The sequence below is a fragment of the Ovis canadensis genome, chromosome 17 (assembly GCF_042477335.2).
Source record: "Ovis canadensis isolate MfBH-ARS-UI-01 breed Bighorn chromosome 17, ARS-UI_OviCan_v2, whole genome shotgun sequence".
Taxonomy (NCBI): Eukaryota; Metazoa; Chordata; class Mammalia; order Artiodactyla; family Bovidae; genus Ovis; species Ovis canadensis.
Window position 1 is genome coordinate 51,188,865 of NC_091261.1, and position 27,789 is coordinate 51,216,653.

Genomic DNA, 27,789 nt, shown 5'->3' on the forward strand with positions numbered 1-27,789 from the left:
ATGAATTTATAGAAAATGTACATATTACTTTGATTTTTACAATTTTTTAAAAACGGTATCACAATACCGTGTACATGGTTCTACAACTCATCTTTTTACTAAGTGTGTTTTTCAGAAGCTCTCCCAATATTGATACACACAAGGGTAAGAGGTAGCAACTCTATCAGTACAAATAAATCAGTATAACAGGGCTAAAAGAAGATTTGGTAGCTCAGAGGAAATGCTGTATTATTCATGCTTTAACACTAGTTAGGGAATTTTAGTAATCAGTAATTTTGGTTGTGGTAGTAGAAAATTCTTACTCTGGATGCCAGTCTCACTGGGAATAAGTGCTGCCTCTCTGCACAAAGAGACAGAAAGCAAGGACAAAGTTAATGCAAACACAAGAAGCTGACCATACTAAGCCCCAAACTCCAAAAGACATGGGCGTTAACTTCCTAAGGCAAGCAAAAAAAAGTGGAGATCTACAATTGCCCATTTAGACTAGCCTCTACCTAAAAAGGTGCTGGTTTGGTAAGCATTTCGAAAAAGCTTCTTTTCTCTTTTACTAACGCTACTCTCACTAATGCTACTCTCACTAATGCTATAGGCACTTGCCTGGTAGCAGAAACTATACAGTGGTAATGAGATTTTTTTTTTCTTTCATTTTTCCTCTACAACTGCTTTACTTCACATTTAAAATTTTGCATACAAATTTGCAACCTCAACTAAGAAGTAATTCAATGCCATTAATATAAAAAAATTAAATATATTTAAATGAGAAAAATAGTTTTGCTTCATATCAATTTATTCAAAGCTATCAGTATAATTAGTGACTTTCAGGTTAAAATTAAATGAGATTTTGGAAACTGTTAATCAAATATTTACTTATACTTGCAATTCAACAAGTAAGCAGTATCATTTTTAAACTGTACTCATAGACAGGTATAAGTAGTTGTTTGGGTTGTGGGGGAGTGGTAAGGGAAGCAGTTCTTACAATGTATTCTCTGATCTACAGACACAGGCTTTTTCCCTGAAACAAGATGTAGTAATAATAGCTGAGAATTATACCATGTTTGCCAAGTGCCAGACAATCACGAAAATATAGATTTTCACTAATTTGAACTTCCTGGTAACCATGTGAGACAGATACTAGCAATAGCCCCAGTTTACAGATGAGGAATCTGACTCAGAACATTGATCCCAAGTCACACAATTAAGATGAAGCAGAGGTGAGATTTAAACCCACACAGATCAGCTAGAGAGTCACACACATCTTGCCCCTCCAAGTAGCAAAGTAATGTGATATCATCAAGTGGGAGCGGGTGGAACTTACACTGCACTATTCCAGTTTTTCTTTTTATACTATTATTTTAAGAGTTTGGGAACCACTGTAATAAACATTGTAATAGCAGTTCCATTTCAGTTTTCTTAAAGAAAACTACCATGTCCTGTGATTTTCTTTGACCTAGCGTAAACCACCATTTAAAAATTGAAGAAAACCACTGGTTACAAGAGGGGTTTTAGAAAAAATATATTTCAGAAAAAAATTAAATTGTACATCTAATGGAGTGTATCGGTTCCTTAAAATTCTCACTGAAAAGCTAGAACCCTGCTTCAGCAATTCTAGAATTTCTCCACAAGTTAGAGTACATACATATATGTGCGTGTATTCATGGGTGTGTAATAAGCTAGAATCTTGCTTCAGCAATTCTAGATTTTACCCCCAATTTATAGTAGAACATTCATATATGCATGTGTATTTACAGGCGTATACTTGTAAACATACGTATATGTGTTACACACATATTCTCAACAGTGGGAAGTTTTTGTTCTCGAAGGATAGATTTTATCTGGAGATATCAAAGGCATTTTGAGCTAACTGGGTGGGTGATTGAGAATCGGGCAACATTAATTTGAAGTAAAAGTAAGTCTGGGCTGAAAATAATGAAATGGCTTTTTTAACACTCACTTGTCAACTCTGACATTTACTTTTTCTCACAAAGGCTCCAGATATCTTTGGATCCTAATTCCATCATAATATGTCTTCTTCCTGCTCCATCCCCCACGTTTTCATGCCTGTCTTCATCAGTGAGGCTCATATTTTGGAAACGTGGACACATACAAAATTCTTGACATATGAATGCCGCACTGTTTGCTAGATTATGCACCAGTAAACACATATTGTGGTCAAAGCAGCATCTTCAGATACAATGAGATCAAGTCCTACCTTCATAAACAGTTCATTAGAAGAACTTCTCTTGTTTACGCTTGACTGAAAGCTGGTTTTCCTTCAATGTCACATTTGTGGGAAAGAAAATCATTTACCCTAATCCAGGACGGATGAAGATCCGCTTGCTGTGTGAACACGAACTCTGTTCTCAGCACAACCTCTTGTGTCCAGGAGAGAAGTGTTCTCAAGTGCTGCTGCCATCTGCTGGCCTCGTGGTTGTCAAATTTTAGAAAAAGCTGTGCATAAGGCTCCAGTCAAGATGATGCAAAATGCAAGCATCATCAGCAGGTAGTTTTTTCGACCCTGAGTAATAAAAAGAACAACTGTCATTAAGAAGACCTGAATCAAATATGTGAAAAGCACAAACTCTCAAGATTTCTGTGGACCTTACTAACCATCTGGTCTACCTCCTGTATGCTTTTCCATTATCCCTCTGTATGAATCTTCCAGATTCTCAGGCCCTCTGCCATTACCCATTCAATAAATACATGTGCACTCCCACTATCCATCCCCATGTTCTGGGATTAAAATGGAAAGCAAAACATGCCCCTATTCAGCGACTTATGTAATGTGGGAGATGGGAATGAGTACCATGTAAACAGCGGTGGCTGTTGCGAGTGCGTCACACAGAAATCTTAAGAGGCAGATCTAGAGTTGAGTTGAGCTCCTAAGTATCAGTGAATTGGGGGAAGAGGAGGGCAGCAGATAGAGATTTTGAGTAGAAGGAATGTGTGTGCAAAGCTCTGTTGTAAGAGAAACATGGTACTTTCCAGATGACTGAAAGGTCTGAGAGGGTGCAGCAGTGAATTAAGTGCGGCTCAGTGAGGCTGGAGGCTATGCATGTGCCCGAGCAGGCGGTATCTTAGAGGCCATGTTATACTTTGGATTTACTTTTCAAGCAATGGGAAGACATGAGAGGAACAGGCAGAGCCAAGTATGTTGAAAAGACAGGCTTGCATTTTGTAAAGCCCACACTTTTGCAGATTAAGAACAGATTGGAGGGGGCCAGAATGGATGTGAGGGGACCAATGAGGAGGTGGCCGCAGTCCTCCTGGGAAATGAGGATGAAGTGCAGATGCAGAGACAGAGACCAAGGTAAAGGGCAAGGGAGAAATCGAAACAAAGATGACTCCCCCAGCTACATGTGGGTGCACTGGTCTTAAAGGTGGAACCATGGAGGATGCCAGCCAATCTTCATATAAACAAACATATACCACTCTGTGTTCAGTAGAGATACTGTATTTCTCACAAGTTCCATCTCTAAGAGTACAGATAGATCAATTCTAATCTCTCTCCCACAAGGTAAACCCTCAGACACTGGAAAATAAGTGTGCTGTATCCCTGAAGCATCTTTTCCCTTGGTCAATATTTTAGCTCCCCTGACCATCTTTCATAGCGAACAATTTCAAGCTCCCACATAGTCCTAGCTGTTCTCCTCTGAATGACTGCCAGGCTAAACAGTCTATATGACTGTTTAAATGTAGACCCAATACTCTGAGGCAAGTGGAACAGGATCTCAATTACACTGAGATCTCCTGGTAGTCAAATCATATGATACTATTATCAGCTTTCAGTAAAACTAATGACAATTAATATATAACCAAAATGTCAAAAATGTATATCCCCATTTTTCATCTGAATAAAGAACTGGGTTAGAGTAGGTGATTCTGCATCTATCTGTGACCAGAGGGGTCTTTTTAAGTTGGATTTGGCTGGCTGAATTGTCTGATTCACTGCCAGCACAAACTCTACAAAAGTCACTCTGGTATAAGTTCTACAAGTGAAAGACAGCATAAAACCTTGCCAAGCACAGGGCAGCTAATTTACTCACACCCACATACAACACACACAGACACATAAACACACACACACACTCCTGAAGGCTTTAAGGTTTCCTGACAACTTTTTCTTAATGGCTGCAGCCTTTGCCTAGATACCAGAACTGGTGCAGAGTAGGCACTCAATAAATATTTGTTCAAGGGTCAATACACTCAATTTCCAAATGTGCTGTGTGAATTAAATAACTGATGAGATCATTGACATAAGGAAAAACAATATATGGGGGTCTCAATTATCAGCACTTTACAACCAAATTATGTGAATATGTTGTAAGCTCTCTGTTTTATTGTCTTTGGAGACAAAAGAACAATGTTCTCAGGGACTAAAATTTTTTCCCTTTTAAGGTTAAGAATCTGAGCAAACTTCCTAGTCTCCTAGAGAAAAAGACCAATTATATTTGGGCAAAAGCAGTAGTTTTACTTTGTCAAAGGTGAATGCTAACTCTTAGAAAGAGCATGCTAACATTCTCTCAAAGCAAAAAGTGTTTAACGTGGATTTCTGAGACAGGTACTAAGATAACAAATCATCTCATTCTTTATCTGGGAGTCGCTATTGACTTGTAAATTGTGGTAACAATTCCCTGCTTTGGGATTACTGTGGACATTCTGACTGAAGTGTGTTGCTAAAAATATACTGGCGGTCTAGCTTAAAATAGCTAAATATGAGATTCTAAAACAAACTTTCCAAAGAGGAACAGATAATAGATATAAAAGAATGTCACAAGGGAAAAGCATCCAACCAGAACACTAATGGCATTGAAATGAAATAAAATCTTTAAACTCTTCCACACAGTGCTCGGATCTCCGATTAAGTCCTCACTGTTGTAGGTAGTGGACTTTTAAATATGTGTCTTCAAGGACTGCTTCAAGACATAGCTGACAGGACCTACAAGTCACAAACATAAAACGTTTTGCTAATAAGGACCTACTGTATAGCATGGGGAACTCTGCTCAGTACGCAATGACCTACATGGGAAAAGAATCTAAAACAGGGTCGATATATGTAGATGTATAGCTGATTTAATTTGTTGCACAGCAAAAACTAATAGAATATTGTAAATTAACTATACCTTAATAAAAACTTTTTAAAAAATTGCTTTTTTTCCCCTCTAGGGTTTTGTTTTTAAGAAAAATAATTTTAAAAATTCAAATAGGATTTTGGTTTCAGTGTCTAGTTAAACTCTTAAACTCATTGGCATATAAAGCATTTAAAACTGTCCCTTAGGTCATCTGTCAAGAGGCAGTTAGGCATCTGCTTTGAATGATAAGTACTGTGGACACTCCTTAAGTTCTGCTTGGAGACAGATTTGTAAGGTGTTTTAACTAGAGATAAAAGGTCAACAAAACTCATTGAGCTTTCAGCTGTAGCCCTCCAGGCTTCTCTGTCCATGGGATTTCCCAGGCGAGAATATTGGAGTGGGTTGCCACTTCCCTCTCCAGGGGATCTTCCCAACCCAGGGATTGAACCCATGTCTCCTGCTTGGCAGGCAGATTCTTTATGACTGAGCTATCAGGGAAGCGCAAAAGGTCAACAAAATTTGCTGTGCTTTCAGCTTGCCTTCCCTCTCTCTATTTGGATACATACTTGGCCAAACTCGGGCACTCACCTGCACATCTATAGATGGAACACCCTGGGATTTTATTGGAATTACACTGATGGTGAATGCAGATGCTGCCCAGTAACAACAGGGAGCTGTTCTATCAGGGATATGGTGATTGCTCATTTTTTATGACAATCTTTGACGTTCTGTAGTAAGCTTCTGCAGTATAGGAAATTATTTCATAAATCCAGCACATTTCTTGCTATTTTCTTACATTTTTATCATTTTTGTTGGTATTAATAGCATTTATTTTTTTCTTTTTAATTGGTTCTTGACGGCATATTGGAAAGTTACTAATTTAATATTTATATGTCAGTGCCTTACAAAGTGATCTTATTGGTTCTCCAGATTTTCAGCCAATTCTTTTAAAGAAGAGAATATTATATGCAAACAATATTTTTTCTTAGTTTTCTCTTATGTCTTAATTTTATTTTAGCCTACTGGCTATGATCTCCAGAAAATACTGAGTAACAGCAATGATGGAAAGATCTCTGACTTATAGAGAACTCATATTCTTTCAGTTCTATTGAGATATAATTGACAGAGAATGCTTATGTTTCACTTTAGTTATGTATTTACATAGTTTTTGATAGACATCTTATATCAACTAAGCATTCTCTCATTTCCTAGTCCTCCTATTGTTAAAGGTTGTTCTCTCAATTAAAAACTGGTTTTTAATTTTAGTAAATACTTTTTGAATGTATACTATTATACAGTTTCTTTTCTATCTAAGAACAGTACAATAAATTACATTATACATAATATGATCCATCATTGCATTCCTGAATTAAACCCTACTTGAGGTGAAGTGAAGTCACTCAGTCGTGTCCGACTCTTTGCGACCCCATGGACTGTAGCCTACCAGGCTCCTCTGTCCATGGGATTTTCCAGGCAATAGTACTGGACTGGATTGCCATTTCCTTCTCCAGGGGATCTTCCCAACACCCAGGGATTGAACACGGGTCTCCTGCATTGTAGACAGACACTTTACCATCTGAAAAGCCCCTCTTCTAATTGGTCTCAGCTTTTTTTCCAGGTATCTTAAAAAGTCATTTTGTCTTTTACGTATCTCTTTTAAAGACTCTCAAGAATTAACAGTAGGCCCAATGGTTAGGTATTCTCTTGCTCAAGTAAGTTCCTCTATCTAGGGAAGAAGATTTTTAATTCAGTATTGTTTACTGTAAAATAATTTTTACATGCTTCATAATAAATCTATTCTTAGTTTATGTTTATTTATACCTACAGTTGTAAATAAGCTTGTGATTTTCTAAGGTTTCAGCATGTTATGCTGAATAATACCCAGTTCTTAAATAGGATTCATTATTCTTCATGAAGCAGATGAAATATTTGTGAAGAGATTTAGAGTGCGCTTTGGCATAAAATTATTTTTTTGTGTGGAAAGCAATCCTAACTAAAATAAGTAAAAAACATATTCAAAAGAATAATATCTATAAATGTTTTAAGTTGTCTTGTAAATTTAAAAACACAGCAATCAAGATTGTGATCCAAATATCTTCTAAACAAATTTATTACTTCTTTAACCTGAAAATCTTACTTGTATTAACATCTTATGACTTTCTAAGTCAACACATTTCATTTGAAATGAATGAAATGACTTTTTAAATCTAAAACTGAATAATCATTTTAAGAATTTTCCAGGGACATGTTCACTTTATGGCTCCCAGAGATTAGCAACATCAGATCTTAGAGATAGGAATTATTTGCTTCTTGTTAAGGCAAAAAATATTATATCCATAATGCCTTGACAGTGTCTCTAATTTATATTGTTTTGAGTAAAAACTACTATGAAATATCATTCACATAGCCTCAACTGAAGGCTTTTGCCACAAATAAAGGTAAAGGGGAAAAATCTTAAAAACAATTTTTAATGAAAAAATTAAACACACACACACATCCTAGAACTACTTGGTAAAAGCATTTTAAGTCACCATCATTTACACTTGAGAGGGTGTTCTATAAAGATGCTGGTTGCATGTGGAGGACTTTGAAAGGTATGAGATTCAACAACAACAAAAAATCTATTCTCAAATTCCATTTGCTTCAAGGATGTTTTAATTTTGGGGGTAAAAATCTTCATCTGGTTTATCTAACATTTTTCACTAGATAAAATTTATATCTATCTTATTTTATTGGATGATTTAACCAAAATTTCTTAAGGGAAAATAAAGTCAACTAAAGCATTTTTCCTCTAAGGTTGGGATGGAGAAAAACATATCCATAATAATTATCATATGGTTAGTATTTTCTTTTCTAATTAGAGACGGTAACACTTTGAATATCTGACCTGTCAAATTCATTCACATGTTTTCTGCTCTGGGCTTTGGTGTTGCAGTTTTCAGAAATAACACACAGTATTAAATATGTTTCTTGACTGGATCTACACCTTTTGTGTACATACCTGTATTTCCTTAAACATGAAGACACCCCACATTGTAGCTATAAATCCTGGACCCTTAAATTAAAAAAAATAATTAAATTGGCTATTTTTCTGTGACTGTACACAAATACAGTAAGTTGGACACTTTTATCAAATAAACTTTGATTGTAAATCAATATAATAACATTGTTAGGAAAAACTATTCATAATTTCAATTCAAACTTAGCATTAAGTTAAACTAAGCAGCATTAGGAGAAAAACGAAGACTTTTTCCCTTTTTTTTCGTTATGGTTTTCATTTTTATTTTTTTGATGATGATAGAATATTGTGTGCCATAGAATGTTTTTCTTCAATGTGATTTATAACAAAATATTTTCATAAGCAAATTGATAATCTTTTTCACTAGTTCCTCAAGATACTAGAAATGGGCTTAATAGGAAAAAAGTGTATGAATAAACACAACTTCCTTCAGCATGGGATAATTTCAAAGCTGAAGAAATTCTAATATGTTATTTTGGACCTGAAATATAGCACGTACTTTAAAGTTTTCCTTAACTGGAGAAGGAAATAGCAATCCACTCCAGTATTACTGCCTGGAGAATTCCATGGACACAGGAACCTGGGCGGGTACAGCCCATGGGTTTGCAAAAGAGTAGGACACGACTCAGCAATTAATACTTCAACTGATATTACTGGACAGTAATCAGCTATATCTCACATCTCACTCTAATGAATGCTAAAGATAGTATTATGGCAAGATGGAAAAATCATGATGGAAAAATAAACAGTGGGTTAGTGAGCAGGAGACAAAGATAGGAATGAAATAATATAGAACAAAAGAGAAGAAACGAGATGGAAAAAAGGTTTGCAATTTGAAACTTTTAAGCTCTTAAAGCATATTATTATTATTATTTTGCTGAGAAAGGAAAACATTGGGACTTAGATCAATTGCCGTCTTTGTGGAAAAGTATTGCATCAGCATTCTGATGATTCCTTTTCAAGTCCTGCACAAACTCTGGAAGAGTTCCAAATGAACAATCCCAGCCTGTTTCCCCTGTTTCCCAGTTGTACATGACTGGATCAGCAGAGCTGTACTGCACTCCTGACGGGTAAGCCAAGCAATGGGAACACATTACATTCTGTTTATCAGGTTCCAAAGAAGTCAAGATCCAAACAGCCAGAGAAATAGGTCAAAGGAACTGTCTTCCACCCTGATGTATGGTCTTAAGCCTTGAAAATCCAAACCAAACAAGAAACACCTGGGCCCTTTAGCAATTCCACACTGACTTTGGGCAGGATGGGAGGGAACAATAGCACAGGGCAGAAAATATTAATGTTATCATGCCAATCACACTTTATCCTCTTCAATCTGGAAACTCATTTCCCTTTCAGAGTACGTGGGCGAAGGAAGACTATACCAAGAGGCACTGTTGACCTCTGCAGGTTTTTGGCTGATGATTTTTTTAAATATGAGTTTGGACGTGGCCTAAGGGTTATTGCAAGGAGCAATGTAGTGCTTTGCTAGAAGTAATCCAGGCAGAAGTCAATGTGCCTGGCTCAGCTCAGGCAAAGGAGATCCGAGTAAGGCTGTTGTCGGTCCCTAAGTCACACCTGAATCTTTGCGAGGAGGGAGGGCATCTTAAACAAAAGAGACAACTGTTTTGGCACTGGGATCATGCATTTTTCTGCTGTAAATTAACACAAATTACGCATTTATAAATTGACCTTTGAAAAGAAGGTGAGCTGGAGCCATCTGGAGAGGCTGACCCTTCTGGAGAAGCTGATTTGCTGTTAAGCTCCTTGAGGAAGACTGGAAACAGAGCCCTTTGTCCTGCTACATGGCTTTTCTTCTTTCTTCTCCTTTTTGCTTTTTAATTGAATATTTGCCAAGGAACTATATAGATAATGCTTTCAAGGAACGCCAGGTTTAGTCACCAGTGGATTCTAACAATGGAAATGCAGGTCCTTGGGAGGAAAAGTATGCTGCTGGGGTGTGAAAAATGTGCTCTTGATGAAACAGGATTACCCAGATCCATACTTCCTAAAGCTGGGTGGTGGGTATTGTCGAAATTTTCCCTCAAAAAGTTAAGCTTAAAGCAAATCTAGCTCTATGTAGAAAATAAAGAGGAAAGTAAGATCCTGGAGGTTATGGCTGAACATTTTCTGCATGTGGATAAGGCCATCTTTGAATTGAATAATGACAATGAAACCGAGCAAGAGCCCAGTAGCAGTAAAGACCTAGGCCCTCACCTCCCAGAGATACCTGTCCCTCCCAGGAGACAATCCTCAGGCACCAGAGGAAGCCACACCAGGGGGGTGAGATGCTTGCTTCCATCACAGTGGTCAAGAGTCATCCTTCTGACAGTCCGTCTCCAGATGCCACAGAGACCACTCCCACCGGCCCTCCACCCACACCCACCTGCCTCAGCAATATATTTCCACTCCATTTGGCTGTCATGTCTTGCCCTAAGTCTTCACTGTAATTTAATACAAGAAAGAATAGTAAGAAAATCATATCTATCTACTATAAAATTTTTGTGAAGAATATTATTTATTATTCTTCCACATCTCCTGTATAAGGACCCACAGGATAAATTCCATTAAGAATTCAGTATTTTTTAAAGAACCAAAAAAAGAAAAAATTAGTGTTAGAAAATAATTTGTCTTTTCTGAGGAAATAATGTTACCAGTCAAAAAGAATTAACTATCTCACTGTCTCACCCGCTTCTATAAGCACAAAGCAAAATAATGTTTAAAAAAAAAAAAAGAACTTAATCACATGACTGTTTAGCCTCTGTGCTATTTGCTTACTCTCTCATTTTCCTCAAACTTTGATTTTCTATTTCTGTTTGTATTTCTCTTTGCCTTGTGTGACTTAATTGTATCTGTGTGTTTTACAGAAAGTTGCCTCAAACTCATTTTGAAGAATCCACATTTGTTCAAGAACGTAGCTTGAGTGAATGACAAGATCACCGTCATATGACCAAGTTTAAGTTTGATGTGATTAACGCCTTACCTATTTCAATATGTGCCATTCTTCCTTACATAGTGGGATATGACCGTCACGCGGCATTTGCATCCCTAGTCGAGGTGCGTATCATATTGTATACTTTGCTTAAATCTGTTTAATTTCATTTATTTTTAAGTATTTCACTGATAAGTTTTATATCCCATTGCCCATTACTATTTTTCCTGTTCTATGGTCAATTCTAGCACTAGATATCTTTGAAAAAATGTAAAACAAACACTTTTTGGGGAAAAATTCAGGTTTTTACCACTCCAGTGATGAGGACTTAAACTATTCCTTATAATTTGCTCAATTTTGATAACGTTTTCCCTCAGTACAGATTAAGAATGTCAAAATGTGAGACCTTTAAGTTAAAAAAACCCCAAACCTTTATTATGTGAATTTAATTGTACACTAAGGCTAACTATTTTATGAACACAGTAGAAGTGTCAAAAATATGCTATTTGAAACCCAGATTCCTATTAAAACTGAAGGATGTTTCAAACTTTTATGTAGTTGTATTTTAGACTAGACAATGTATTTTACAAATTCAGTTTTGTATGCTTGCGCAGGTGTGCGGCTAAAATGTTTCAGGCAAATTTTATTTATGATTATGATTTAGGAAGCAGGGGAGGCAGGTAAACAACTGAACAATCTAAGATACCAAGAGTAGAAATAAGAGCGATCAATTCGTATGTAGGCATGTCAGTCCTGGCACAAGGAACCTGAAACATTCTAAACTGGATTTTATGCTGAAGGCAGAAAGCAATTCTGCATACAGTAAACTCTATACTAAGAAGCCTTGAGGTGTCCCATGGCTGTGTCCCTTCAGATGGTGCTCTTAGCTACTGTCTCAATTTTCTCATCTTCAAATTGGGGACAATCCTATTAATACTAGTCCTATCTATATCAAAAGAAACATTTTTGTTTTTCTGTAACCTGACTATGTGCTCCAAGTCTGGCACTCAAAAATATCAGATGAAGCAAATTACATTATGAATGCATGATAAATGGCCCCATCAAGAAACAATACTTTGCTTCAGCACTTTCTGAAAACCTTCTTTAAAACACTGACATACACTATGAAGAGGGGCTAAAGTACTCTCTGTCTCACAAGGATGCCATGAGATTCAAGTATGACAATATACACAAAAGCATTTTTATATCTATAAACTATTACATAGGGATACATATTGTTATTAATCAGATTCCCAGGTGACTCAGTGCTTAAGAATCTGCCTGCCAATGCATGAGACACAGGAGATGTGGGTTTGGTCCCTGGGTCAAGAAGATCCCTTGGAGGAGGAAATGCAAATCACTCCAGTATTCTTGCTGGGAAAATCCCACGGACAGAGGAGCCCGGTGGGCTACAGTCCATGGGGTCACAGAGTCTGACACAACTGAGTAACTGAGCACACACACTGCTATTAATAGCAAATTACAATGTACCCCAAAAGAAATTAGGCAAAATGACCAAACAAAAACTGCAAAGGTATCGAAGATGAACAAACTTGTTAAAATGAAGTTAGCAACATTCCCTTAGCAATCAAGGACATGAGATTAAAGGTGTCAGTTTATCCACATGAATCTGTTATACTGCCTGCACTCCTGAAAAATCAAACTCCATGACAGACTTCAGTGATTCACTAAGAAAGCTTCAGAAAAGTGTGATTTACATTTGGAAAACAAAAATTTGGAAATGCAATACAGCTACTTACGGCAGTGATGATTGGAAAACTGACTACAGCACTGAGAGAGCGGTTTGCTATGAACCAACAGCAGGTGGCGATTGCCCAGAGGACTCCGGACAGGAACCCTGAAACACACAGACAGCACACTTTCGCCAACCACATACCTCTCCAGAAAGGCCCACACCCCAGGTGGAATGGGACTACTGAAGTGAAAATATCACACACTTCTATCAACACCGACAGCCAGCGTAGGTTTCTAAGTCATGTTTATGACTATTTTGGAAAACAAATCATTTCTCTTTTTGTGACTGCACTAGGTGTAAGGATCACCTTTTACCTTACTGACATTAAATCAAGCACCCAAAGTAATAGGTGCAGTAAAGACTGGGTAATAGAGCGGGATCCGGGAAGTACTGGGTCTGAACCTTTTCTGAAAACACCATTTACTCTAAGCCATGTACGTAAAAATATGTGAAATTCAGAATGATGCTTAAATAAGGGGTAGGGGACTTGGAATCTGAATAAAAATACCAGCTTAAAATGTTCGGGATACTTTAGCTAGACATTCAGTAAATATCCTACCATTCTTCTAAAACTGCATAGTGAAGTAGCGGCACTCTGGCTTAAATGAATCAAGCCCTCAAAAGTGAATCTCTGATACATGCTTTGTTTTGTTCTTTAAAAAATTTTTACTTGTGGACCTACATTCTATATTGAATTATAGTAAATTCTTAAGTGAGAAATTATAATTTCTTATTATATACAATGTATTTTTATAATTAACTTAAAATATATTAATTTTAATCTTTTAATATATAATACATATTTAAATTGAATTATATATAACTTTTAAATAATTACATATTTATAATTCTTATTATATATAATTTCTCATTGTATATGTGTGAGTGTATATATAAATATATATACATATATGTATGGTCTCATATGGGCTTCTCTCGTGGCTCAGATGGTAAAGAATCTGCCTGCAATGCAAGAGACGTGGGTTTGATATATATATACAATTATATATAACTTTCTTTTTATAATTTATATATTATTTATAATTCTTATTATATATAATTTCTCATTATATATGTGCATATATATATGTGTGTGTATATACATACATATATGAGCATATATGGGCTTCCCTGGTGGCTTAGATGGTAAAGAATCTGCCTGAAATGCAGAAGATCCATGTTATATATATATATATATATATATATATATATATATATATATATATATATATATACATACATTACCATCAATGCCTAATAGATTAAATTCAAAAGCATGCATATTTGACATAACTTTTTTTACACTCTGAAATAATTTCTCCTAACTTTTTTGAGAAAAAAATACTTGTTTTCCCTAGTGACAATATAAAAATATGTGAAATTCAGAATGGTGCTAGCTAAGGGGGAAAAAAATCTGGAATTTGAATAAAGATAGTAGCTAAAATTTTCAGGAAATGCAGTAAGAATTCTACCATTTTTACATCTACTAGCACACATTATACCATTACTATAATGTCTGAATTATAGTAAACATTCTGTACTATAAAATGGTACAATGGTGTAGTGGTATACTTTGGCTTAACTGAATCAGGCACTCAAAGCGAATCTCTGGCATATGCTTTATTTTGTTCTTTAAAAAATTTTACTTGTGGATCTATATTTCCAATTGAATTACAGTAAACAACTAAATAATTGAGAAATTATAATTCATCATATATATATGTGTATATATATATATACACATTTAATCAGTTAGGCATTATTGGTTGTATATATATATACAACCAATAATGCCTAACTGATTAAATCCAATAGCATGTTCATTTGACATACCTTTTTTAAACTCTAAAATAATTTCTCCTAAATTTTTGGAGAAAATGCCTATTTTCCCAAGTGACTGCAGATTTGTATTTGTGGACACCTTTAAGAATAAAAGAGCCCCAGCCCGCTGACTTTTAATGTGCATCCTTAGTGAAGAAGAAATACTAAAGTCTCATGCCCATCACACAGGTATTTCAGCAGAGGAAACAATCTCAGACTCACTGGTCCAGTTCCAGGTTTAGTATTAATGACCTGGCATTTCAAATCCAGTTTCATAGTTTTTAAATCCTCCATATTTGGTGGTGAACTGAACCAGAGCAATTGAGGGAAGGAACACACATACACAGACATAGACACACACACACCCACAGAATGGCTTCATTTCCAGAAGACGAATATTCAAGCTAAATTAACAGGGAATGATGCTTTCAAAGTGTAGGAAGATTTTCTGTAGTAAAGATTCTTACCTGGCAAGACTGCTTCAGGATGTAGTTTAGGATTATTTTTCATGGCTACACAGTAGGCCAGAAAGTAGACTGTACTTGTGAGGAAGATGCCACTGAAGTGTGCAAAAACGTAGTCTAAATCTGGAAGGACAGATTATAAAAATCTCAAGCATATCATTTTAGTCATTTCAAATATATTTAGAGTTCCAAGAATAAAACAAGCTCACCAAAATTAACCTTAACTGTAAAGGAAGCATTCATTATATTTTACCATACTATTTTTCCGCATGCTATTTATATAGAATTTTAATTAACATATTTAAAATATAAAGAAGTTAGTACTACAATCAAATCTAAAAGGCTGGCTTTTGTATTATCTTGGAAAGTGAAATAAGAAATGACAAACATTATGCGAATATAACATTCATATCTCATTTTTTAAGAACAGGTATTCAGACTTAATATTACTGACGGCTATAGAAACTAGCAAATCTCCAAGTAGATGGTATTTAGGAGGCAGTATGTAAAAAATTTTGGCAGAGCTGATTTTATAGGTTGTATTGATCAATCTGGAAACCAGTGTCCAGGTTGCAGCTATACAGAAGGATATTCAGGAAGTTATTCCAGAGGATTTAATTATTTATTATAAAACTAATTACATGGGGAAGTTATTACACAGATGGTGGCCTGAATTCTGAGAAACCCAACTCCACTGACTAAAGCAGATGGTCATTTTCCACAGAGATGGGTGTAGCAGGTTCTTGGCCGGGAAGGTCACTTTGGGCCCAGTGTTTCTCTCAATGAAATCTAGAGGATGGGCAGCCATGCTTAGAGAGGAGAGCTTGAAAGTCAAAGGGCTTGCCTATTCTTCTCAAGTCTTACATCCTGCTTCTGAGTCATATCACAACACGTCTGTCCCAAGACCATCACAAAAGGCAGCTTAATCTAGTGATCAGAAACACAGACGACCTGGTGAGACTCCTGAATCCACTATTTGCTAACTTGGAGACTTGAGTAAATTAACTTATATCTCTCTGTCTCATCTTATTGTAAAACCAGGTTAATAATGGTACCCAAACTGTAAAGCTGCTATGAGGGTCAATCAAGTTATTATTCTAATTAGAAGAGTGCCCAAGACATAGCATATACTACTTATGTGATTATTAAATAAATGAAATAAAAACTATGCCCCCTTGAATTAGTTTTGAATGAATCAAAATAAAGTGTGTTTCTATCAGACTACATTTGAGTTGCCATAAAAAGATCCCTTAGACCTGACTGTACTATTTATGTGAAGAGATTGTTAAGGACATTGTTCATTATGCTCCAGGACCAAGAACAACTGTGCTTCTGAACAATCAGTTGTTTTTATCTTGTGTTTGCTGAATTCTGGGACTGATCTGATTTCCTTTGTGGCTTTAAGAATCTTAGAGCCAAATTTATGACTCATTACTAGCAAGTGTACAAGTGTGGTGCAGTTTTTAAGACTCGTTCATGGTTACATTTTACTTTGTCATTCATTTTCTCTTCCCTCTTAATTTTTCCTAAGTGATTCTATGTTTATTAGTTTTTAACCTTTAAAACAAAAAGAATAAAAATACAAAAAATTTGCATAAAATCTTAAAAAACACAGAAGGTAATAAAACTACTTTGGGAACTGTTTGTGGGGCTGAACATATGGGTGGGGGGGGAAATCATGGTATCTATTCAAAGTCAATCCGTTCAATTAGAGTTCAAATCCCAGTTTTTCTATCCATCTACCTCTCATGACTTGCCCTCCAAACTTCTCCCTTATCTGAACACAGATGACATTCATTTTCCATGCCACTGAGGTAGAAGTGACTTAGCCATGATCTCTTCTTTTACCATCATAGATGTGAGCCACATTTCAATATAATCACAGGATCCTGAACTAGACCCTCTCATCTCCTTCTGAGCCTGTAGAAGAAGGCTGTTGCATGCAGTGTGGAGGTGACTATCACTAGAACCTGAGACAATTTGCAAGCAGTACGTTGGGTCTTTCAATGTACTACTTTGTGCTTGAAAAATAATATCCTAAGCAGGCTATATTTTGACCTTTACTTGATTTGAAAGCACTGTATGCCTCACTTCAGTTTCTTTTTTAAAGAGGAGAAGAACACACATTTTCCCAGAGATCATCAAACTGGAAAATAACCTCCAAATCTTGCAGCAAAGCCAGAAACCATATATTAAGATCCAAGTAGCTGAAATGAATCTTGACTAAAATCGATTCCATTCATATGTTGAAGATCATATGAAAATATTGAAATAGTCCTTCATTTCTTTTAGTTTCCAGGGCCCTTCTAATTCACCACTTACAATGACAAAGTAAGATCAAATCTGATGAAAGGAAATTTATGCTTTAAGTCGGGATGAGAAAGCTTAAGCATTAAATTCTGTCTGTGTCTGTCTGGGCTTTCTCCCTCTCTAACACAAAGTGTGCACCTGCCTTTGACTTTAATCAGAGCTTCTCAAAGATGAGGGCGCTTGCTTGACCATAAAGATCAATTTCTTTCTTTCTTCTCATGCTAGTGATGTATTAATAACTTCTTAAAAGAATAACATTCTTTCCCAGCTCTGCAGGGGGTCATGGTGGCTCGCTGTTCACTTTGTACTATGCTTCCCTAGACTATGTGTCCTTGGTGAACTTTATGTGAAATGTCAGTATGTCATTTTGATGTACATCCTTTGTCTCAAAAGTGCCTTCAACTTTTAACAGGTGGAATTGTTCTCAGAGCTTCAGAGAGTGGGTCTCCCGGGTGATAATGCTCAGTTTGGCTCAGACAAAATTTCCCTTTTTTCCTTCTTAACTTGATTTTTCATTGTATTTCCATCAACCAATCTATGTACCAACATCTACTACAGTTCGTTTCTTTTTATAGTCTTAAGTAGAAACACAGGTATTGAGTTTACTTATGAAGTAAAATGACTTTTCCTCTCACCATTCTGGCTTGCCCCTGCATATATACTATCATTTCTTTTGCTGTGGTCCTTGATGTAAATGATGGGCACAAATGTAGATCCATAGAGAATTCCAGATATCACTGCGAGACTGCAGCCCCTTAAAAAACAAATACATTTCTATTCATCTTGGCCCAAAGCAATATTTCTGCCAAACATAAATGGAATCATATCTAAAGCATGCTTCAAAATGTAAATCACATGGCATCATGTAGCAATTACCCATCTATCTCAATCGGGGTGATGAGCAAAAGTCCCAGGAATGCCCTGCAGCATCCAGGTACCTTGCTGGGACACAGCTTCAGCCCTTCACTATCTAATGGTGGAAGGACATGATTTACAGACACTGTAGAGGATTATTATTATAAGTTGTTGTTACATAGCTGAGAATATTGCCATCATAGTCTACAAGTGAAATGAAAAAACATGGCTCTCTAAATTAGGACTTCACTGATGGCTTGGTGGTAAAGAATCTGCCTGCAGTGCAGGAGACTCGGGTTCGATCCCTGAGTCAAGAAGATCCCCTATTTGATCCCTGAGTCAGGAAGATCCCCGTAGTAGGAAATGGCAACCCATTCCAGTATTCTTGCCAGGGAAATCCCATGGACAGAGGAGCCTGGAGGGTTACAGTCCATGGGGTCCCAAAAAGTTGGACCATCCTGGGTGACTTGTAGAATCTTAATTCCCCAGACCAGGGATGGAACTTGGGTCCACAGTAGCAAAAGAGCCAAGTCTTAACCAATGGACTGCCAGGAAATTCCTTAATAAAATAATATGAATATTTCAGATAAAACATTACTTTTATAAAAAGAAAATGTTTTGCCTTAAGCAGTAGAGTCATGTTGGGCCTTCATATTTGGGCTATATCTGCTGAAGCAACAGTCTTCATTGACTTTGGTGGGAGGTAATATTTTAGAACAGTCCCTTTAGCTTAACATAAAGGAGAATGGCATGAAACAGGAAAGAGTTTTAGGCAAAAACCATTCCTTTCTAAGCTTAAAAATAAGTTCTTAAAGTCTATTTTAGTGGTGCTTTGAGGAATATAAGACTGTAGGTACTCAAAAGACCAATGAGCTCTGTTCATGATGGAAACCTCTACATCGTGGTAAAGACCACGAATCCTGGAGGAGGGTCCCAAACACAGACCAGACTAATGGGCTAGGCTGTCCAATGGACAACTCAAAGAGTGAACAAAAATTCCCTTAATGAAGGTGACGCTTCGTAAAAAACGTTTTGTTGGAGAGATCGATTTTATTTCAAAGCAAAAATAACATATTTCTTGCTTCCAAAGCCTATAGGTTAGCTCATTCTTTCATTCATTTAATTGATTCAAATATTTTTTGAGCATCTGTTATGTGCCCAGCACTGCTTCTTTCCACTGTGAAGACAGTGTATATACTAACAGAGGACATGCTTTCTGTTCTTAAAGTATCGCCACATAAAGTCTAAAATAGCCCTCAATTGAAAAATGCAAGCTACATACTATTACGTATTCATATTTCTTATATAAACATATAAAGGTTCATACATAAAACATATCATTCTCATATTTCTTTGCTAGCCCCCCAAACCCCTAAACATAGGAGCTATTGTTGAGTCTAAGTCTTTCACTCTTTACAGAGACAGCGCAGGGGTGGGGACTAGGACCTACATGGACACAAAATATTCTACCGTATTTGACAATAAATACATAAGTGGAGGGATTCCTAGGGCACAGTGGTCATCTTGGCTAGAGCTGTGGATTGCCTAATTCGACAGTGATTGCTGGGAGCATATTGGTTGTCACACTCTGTGGCCTGTACTCTTCCTTTACTTTGCTTTTTAAAAAATCTTTCCTTTTACTTTAGGCATGAAAGTCCTGCAAAATGAGATTGCTTCTGTGAGTAACTTATTGACTAGAAACACTGCAGGGGTTTGGGAATTCCTTGAAGCACTGAGACCAAGGCCCTCTGTGCTGTAAAATTCCACAAGGGACCAGAAAGTCTCTCTACCATGAAGTTAAGAAGTCAAAGCTTGTGTTACCATTTTTATCTTGAGCTCAAACGGATACAACTCCACTCTGCTTATCCTTGCTGTAACCATATATGAGACAGAATAACAGAAACTCTTCTTACACTAAGCGGCTTTGTGTGGTGGAAAGTTTATCCACCCAGGAACAGTCAGGATCAGGATCAGGATCTTGAGTTTTGTTAATCACCTAGTGAAAACATTGGCAAAAACAGAAAAAGAAAAAAAGAAAAACAGCATTCAATTAATAGCCACACTGGTGACAAGATTTTCAGTGCTTTTCTCTTCTGTCTTAAAAACACTTTAAAATAAAATAAAACCATGTCACCCTGTATTCTGATTCTGTGGGCATCACTAGGTCACATGTTTCCAATTCTGTTTCTCTTTTACTCAGAATGGTCTGGTCACTTTTAAAATGTTTTTCACAGTTAATAAATGGCTACTTTGATACACCTATCAAAACTAACGAGGTTATTAGTGCTTACATTTTATTTGCAAACTTTAATAATCTGTCAGAGGATGAGATGGCTGGATGGCATTACCGACTTGATGGACATGAGTTTGGGTAAACTCCGGGAGATGGTGATGGACAGGGAGGCCTGGCGTGCTGCGATTCATGGGGTCGCAAAGAGTCGGACACGACTGAGCAACTGAACTGAACTGAACTGAACTGAACTGAATAATCTGTCAAGAAATTAGAACTTAAGACTCTTCTACTACGGAGTACTTAAGATCGACAGGCATATTTTTATCCAGATTTTTAAAATCTAAATTGGTTGCTTAAACATTTCCAGCCTTGTTTCAAGATTAGCTCATATTCTAACTTAGGAAAAATTTTGCCCAAGTTCATAATATTTCTATCAAAGCAATCATCTTTGTCTCTTAGCTGAGGTTTCCTCCTTAATAATGAGATGAGAAATTAGAATTGAATTCTTTGTTATGTGCTAGGTCAAGCTTTCCTCTGATAACGATGCTTTCTTCCCCCATGAAGACCTCTGGATGTATGACTGCATCATAATCAACACTTTATGCATCTTTAATCTTAGTTGGCTCACCTACTGCCAGCTTGATGGAAAACTCTAAGGCAATTAGACTCCTATGTAGCTTCCCCCAAGTTGCATTTATTTCCTCCGCTCCTCCATTGTTTGAAGGGAGGCTGGTTAGGAGGTATCTGGAACACTAAAGTACACAAGGACACCAGACACCTTCTCCCCATCTCTCTTCTCCATCCTGTCTAAAGAGCTCCCTGATTAGAGATGCCCGTGGATGAATACATCTCTTTCCTCTTACACCTAAGCTACTTATTATTTAACTTAACTCCCCTGGTGACTCAGATGGTAAAGAATCTGCCTGTAATGCAGAAGACCCAGGTTCGATCCCTGGGTTGGGAAGATCCCCTGGAGAAGGAAATGGCAACCCACTCCAGTATCCTTGCCTGGAGAATCCCATGGACAGAAGAGCCTGGTGGGGGCTACACTCCATGTGGTCCCAAAGAATCAGACATGACTGAGTGACTAACATACTTAGTGTCAATTTAACTAAGGTTTCTGTCACCTTAGTTGAGAAGAGTTTTGATATGGGAAAGACAAGAGGGGGAAGAAAGATTAATTTTGAAGTAAGGAATAGAGGCTGTGCCTTCCAGGGGGGCATTGCCTGAATGTGGGGGTGGGATGCGGGATTGAGGCCAGCTTGCTAGCACTGGGCCCTGGCAGGTGGGCAAGATACGTGACCCAGGAGGACAGGAGTCTGTGCTCATGGCCGTGGGGGTTTGCCCTGAAATCGCTTCTGGAAGGTGGAGCCCCTGGGACTGGTGCTGTGTGGGCTGTCCTGGAAAGACTGTCCCTGCTTAATTTAGGTTTGCTATGTTCAGACTCATTTAGCTTCTTTAAGGTCAAAACACAGACTCCTTACATAGTTCCTGTCTTCTCCTTTGAGTGGAAGAGATATGGCAGAAAAATGAGAAGAAAACCAAGTCTAATTCCTACATGCATACGACCTGATTTACCTTTTCATTAACTTCCTCTGATCGGTTACCTGCTGCCCTCCCTGGAGTTATTAAAACCTCCTCCCTCCTCCTTTCTATGTACTTTTCATACTCCTCTGTAGTATTTAGAAATCCTGTACACGACATCCTTAAGTTATTACAAAATATGGGCTTGTATGAACATCTCCTACTAGGGATCTACCATTAATAAAAACAACTAGACCTCTGTGCTCGTTGAGAAATTTTACTGTGGAAATATGGATTGACTGCTACATAAACCTACCCATGATAAATATGCTAAGATATTTCAGATAGCCTTGATTTAACAACATACCCCACCATCCTCTCATCTGAGTTCAAATCCATGCAGTTTCCTTTTATCCTAATTTCATGTTTCAGATCAAGGTGGTTCTCATTCTGTACTCACATGCTCTGATATCAGTGGTGTGGTGTCCACGGAATATGTGTTATTTGGTATTTCACTTTTGATGAACAAAAATATGAAAGCACTGTAAAGAAAATAAACTTTAGTGACATTTATCATAACCCTGGTTCACATTAAGATGCCTGCATTTTAAGAGAAAACAGAGCTAAAATGAAGACCTAATGGTATTACTTCCAAACTGCCTTTGCAGGGATCTTGCCATTTCTCCAGCACTGACATTGTCTTTGATGTCTCTCCTCAACCTTATTTTAAAGTTAAAAAAAAAAAAGAAAGAAAAGAAAGGTGGATTCTTAACCACTAGACCACTAGGGAAGTCTTCTCACTATCTGTATTTGTAAATAAAATTCTGTTGGAACACCAAGGGAAAAAAAAAAGCTAAATTCATAAGCTTCCCTCCCAAATCAGCTCTTTCTCCCAGTTTCCTTGTTTTAGTCAATGACCCCATCCTTCTTTTTATTCCTGCTTAGTGCTGGAATTGCATGGTAAGAAAAATACAAATGAAAACTACATTGAAATATATGTCTCACCTATTCTATTGACAAAACCCCAAAAGCTTAACATGCTTGAACAACCTGGAGGAGAAAAGCACCACTGCCATGAGTGCGGACTGTGTGACCCCCAAGGAGGAGACTCTGGGGCCAGGAACCAAGGGCACAGGTGCATCCACTCCTGCCCTTTCCAATGCTGCTCCAGGCCCTATAACACAGGCACAGCCACGCTCAGGTGAGCTGATCTGCATGGTCGTGTGATGGAAGACAACACAGCCATACAAAAGGAACGAGGCTACCCTCTACGTTCTGACATGGAAAGACCTCCAGACTATATTTTAAGAGATAAAAACACATGTAAACCTAATGATCTTTTTTGCCCTTGAACCTCTCTCTCCTAATTTACTAACTATTCATGTCCAGCATCTTTGTAATAAATACCTCAATGACCTTGACTTTTAAACTATGCAGAAATGTTAAGATGTGTTAACGTATTTAATTAACTGAAGGAAAGTTACAACTCTAGTATTCTTTTGCTATTTCTGTTTTTAAAACATTTGCATGGCTCAAAAGTGAAAGCAATATAAGAAGTTTTCAAAGCACACAAGAGACTGAAATAGTATAGATAGCTGGGTGCAGACTGGGCACCCGGATATGCTATCATGTGTATAAAAATTAAAAATGTCTAGTGGCGTCCTTATTTCAGTCTCATTTGCCTTATACACTTAACTGGCTCCATACTCCATCCCATAGGAAATTCAAGTTTCCTTTTGATTTTTTAAAAATGTGTTTATTTATTTATCTTGGGCTGTGCTGGGTCTTTGTTGCTGTGTGCGGGCTTTCCCTAGTTGTGGCAAGTGAGAGAGACTCTCGCTAGTTGTGCTGTGTGGGTTTCTCATGGCAGTGGCTTCTCCTGTTGCAGAGCACAGACTAGGGACGTGGGCTTCAGTAGCAGTTTTGACGCATAGGCCTATTTGCCGTCTGGCAGGTAGGATCTTCCCAGACCACAGATGGAATCGTGCCCTTGCACTGGCAAGCAGAATCTTAACCAGTGAACCACCTGGGAAGTCCTCCTTTTATTGCTCTCTACTTCATGCCACACCCAACCTTCCTGAACATAACTCCCCCATGGACTTCTTTCTCTGACCAGTCCCTGATCCAAGCTTTCATGTCTTGCTTGCCAGCCTTCCTTAGCTGAGCATACCATATTCTCGCCTCTTATTCAAACTACAGAAGAGGTGACTACTGACTGTGAGAGGGGAGCTCTCCCCAAGCCAATCCTCCCCAAATCCTCTTTTCTGAATTCCTGCAACACTGAGATCCGTCATCACACAATCCAGACTATTTTCCGTGCAATCTTTTTTCTCTAAAGATGTTCCAATTCCATAGAAAATTGAATAGGAATGACATTTTCTATCTCTTTCAAGGTCCTCAAAGTACTTGTCTATCTTAATTGTTAAATATATAAACATGTGTGTGTGCTCATATATATGTTAATTCACAAAGCTAATATTAAGACACTACCTTTGCATTTTCTCCACAAAATTGCCATGAAAACTTTCTACTCTGTATAGACCAGTCTGTTTTCTAATAACAATAGAGAATGATATTTTAGAAATACTTGAAGGAGCTTTGGATCTGCCATCTGCGGTGGAACGACCGCCAAGATGCAGATTTTCGTGAAGACCATCACTCCTGAGGTCGAGCCCTCGGATCCCACAGAAAATGTAAAGGTCAAGGTCCAGGGTAAGGAAGGAGTTCCTCCTGACCAGCAAAGACTGATCTTTGCTGGCAAGCAACTGAAAGATGGATGTACTCTGTCTGACTACAACATTCAAAAGGAGTCCACACTTCATCTTTTGTTGAGACTTCGTGGTGGTGCTAAGAAAAGGAAGAAGTCTTACACCGCTCCCAAGAAGAACAAGCATAAGAGAAAGAAGGTTAAGCTGGCTGTTCTGAAATACTATAAGGTGGATGAGAATGGCAAAATCAGTCGCCTTTGCTGAGAGTGTCCCTCAGATGAATGTGGTGCTGGAGTTTTTATGGCCAATCATTTTGACAGACATTATTGTGGCAAATATTGTTTGACCTATTGTTTCAACAAACCAGAAAACAAGTAATTGTATATTGGTTAATAAAGATATGAGCTAACGTTAAAAAAAAGAAATACTTGAAGGATCCCGAGAAAAGTCCTTGAATGCTTCTTCAAACACCTGCACGGCTTTCCAACAAATCAGTTAACCTCTCTGACCTTCAACTGTTTTCATCTAAAAAATGGGGAGAGACCCACTTTACAGAGCTGTGATGAGCAACTGTCCTCCAATAGTTATGTTTTGGTCTATACTTCTCAATAGTGTACAATTATAGTCTTTGATAATTAAAAACAATTAAAAAAATGGTCACAAAATTCTCAAGGTACTTATTGGCACATGATAAAAGCTCAAAATTTGTTAATCAGTTGAGAATTTAACTATAAACTGGATGGAAGAGAAGGGTGCTGAGCATATGAAAGAAATCAAGACTAAGTCAGCCATCTGAGCCTGGGTGACTAGACACAAAATGGGTAAGTCAGAAAGAAGAATCCCAGCTAAGTCAGGTCAAGAGAGGATATGGTGGCACTAAGTTAGGGCAAGGTAATGAGGTATATCATATATGTCAATATATTAATATGAACATAAAGGTAAATAGATCACGTTTATGGGCTACAGATGCAAAAAGCTTGGTGCGGTTTGTCAAACACAAAGTTCCATGAGAAAGTCTAGACATCTTGTCAAAAGCATGGGAAGAAAAAAAAGAAAAAAAAATCAATTATATTACAGGCAAGGGTGCTTTTCTACACTTTCAACCTTTCCAATTTCCCGAGATCTGCAACTTTCTATTAGGATAACTCACATGCGTGTGTGTTTACACTGACAACTGATTTCAACAAGCATTTACTCTGAGTCAGGCACTGTCTGATAGTGATGGTGGGGGAGATGGTACAAAGAGCAGACTTTGTCCTTCAGGATCCCATGGTTTAAGGATAAAGATGGTTGTGTGAATAATACAAAACAGACCTGGGGGATGTGGATAATATCAACAGAGGAAGGGCAAAATACAGTAGGAATTTAGGAAGAAGAAAACATCATCAGATGGGAAGTCTTAGCTGAAATTTCAGGGTGGCCAATGAAACAGAGGAAAGGGCTCTTGGGGCTGAGGGAAGTGCCAGATAAGCTGTGATAAGTAATTCCAGGTCAATGAGGTGATAACACAGGAGAAACCATGCTAGAAGGAAGCACTAGATCTGTAACTATGGGGGACGTGCCAGACTAAGGAAACAGATTTATTGTGAATCCAGTGGGGAGCCTTCAGAGGTTCTTAAGTAGAAGAGTGATGTCCTGATTTGAGAGCAGATACAAGCAAGTCATTCTGACAAAGGAAAGAACAGAACTAGGGAAATGAGATGTGAGATTTTTATAACTGTATACAGGCGAGTAGATAGAAAGGGGCCAAGGCAAAGGAGGGGAGGAACTTGTGAAACATTCAAAAAGAATTTTACAGAATTACATATGGGGGGTTATAAAGGAAAAAAAAAATAAGCCCGAGTTTCTGAATTTGGATGACTGTGACTGATATCTTCCATGCAGAGAAGAAATGCAAGAAGAGAAATCAGTTTTCAGGGAAGGCTAAAGTAAGAAAAGTATTCATTTTTTTAAGACAGTACTTTTAAAATTAATTAATTTATTTGAACATACATGATGTGGGAATCTTAGCTCCCTGACCAGCGATTGAACCTGTGTGCCCTGCATTGGAAGAACAGAGTATGAGCCACTGGACCACCAGGGAAGCCCTAAGAAAAGTAATTCTGATTGAAAATGTTGCAGGCAAAGAGAAAGGAAGCAACAGCCCAGGGTTTGCACGGTCCTGGCCTTGTTCCTGACCTGGCATGGTCCCCTTCCACAGGGAACCCCACCTGAAATGGAATAGGAGGTGCCCAGAGAGCATCTACCTTAAGATGACTAGCCTGCTCCACAGTCCCATGTAAGGACCACAGCTCTGAAGAAAGGTAGGGGCTGGAGTCCAAGACCTAGGTTTCCTCACAGAGCCATTCTCCAAGGAAAACAAGTTAAGAAAGTAAAGAATGGAGACAGATTCAAGGATAATCCAGAGCCTGCTTTTAACTGAAAAGGAGATCTGTCTTTCTATGAATTCTGACTCCTGGATCTTCACTAAAGCATGTCTAAAAGAGTGTCTTAACTTTGTTTCTTGGCATCAGTTTCGCTTCTCTCCTGAACCATGGAGCCCAGAAGACTGAAAACTATGTTTTCCCAAACTGTGCTTCATTTTGGCTTTGCCAGCAGGAGACACATGAGTAAAGCAAAAGTAGGGAGGCGCTATATTGCCTTCGTGGGGGCTCCACTGGTGGCAGTAGCTCAGGACAGGCGAGTCTGTCCCCACAGTGCCAGCAGGAACAGGGGCTCTGGGGCTTCTGGTGAGGCCACTTTCCTCCCTCTGCTCCTTTGGCCCTTGTAACACTTTTGTCAACAATTCCCTCTGTTAAATCCTCTGCTGCTTAGGATGCCTGGAGTGGTCCGAATGTGGAAAGTGACTGATCCTTACAATAGATATCATGTAGGAAAAATGTAATGCTAGACCTGACCTAAGCAACCCTTTAAAAATGATGGTCAGGAGGACTGAAGCAAGCACTGCAATTTTAAAAAGAAAAGCAACATCCTAAACCAAGATGACCATACGTCAAGTTTCCTTATACTGACCATGAGACTCCAAGGTATTTCAGTGAATTCCACTCAGAATAAACTAATTTATAAAATTCTCTTAGGAAAGCATAAATTTTTTAAATAAACAG

General features: G+C 37.8%; 1 protein-coding gene and 1 pseudogene across 3 annotated transcripts in view; one reads left to right on the plus strand and one right to left on the minus strand.

Annotated features, from left to right (window-relative positions):
* Positions 1-273: 273 nt before the first annotated feature.
* Positions 274-27,789, minus strand: part of TMEM144 (transmembrane protein 144) — a 47,869-nt gene continuing 20,353 nt past the window's right edge. For 2 of the 3 annotated variants that reach the window (XM_069558612.1, XM_069558615.1), the window contains exons 6-12: positions 22,438-22,519; positions 20,134-20,216; positions 18,001-18,119; positions 15,059-15,178; positions 12,775-12,872; positions 8,071-8,124; positions 274-2,515 (exon numbers count right to left, since the gene is read on the minus strand). In XM_069558612.1, coding sequence (XP_069414713.1) covers positions 2,432-2,515; positions 8,071-8,124; positions 12,775-12,872; positions 15,059-15,178; positions 18,001-18,119; positions 20,134-20,216; positions 22,438-22,519 — 640 coding nt within the window. In that variant the 3' untranslated portion in view covers positions 274-2,431. The remainder of the gene's footprint in view (positions 2,516-8,070; positions 8,125-12,774; positions 12,873-15,058; positions 15,179-18,000; positions 18,120-20,133; positions 20,217-22,437; positions 22,520-27,789) is intronic. The other variant, XM_069558616.1, reaches the window with a different exon arrangement.
* On the plus strand, positions 24,611-25,063 carry LOC138422945 (ubiquitin-ribosomal protein eS31 fusion protein-like; annotated as a pseudogene).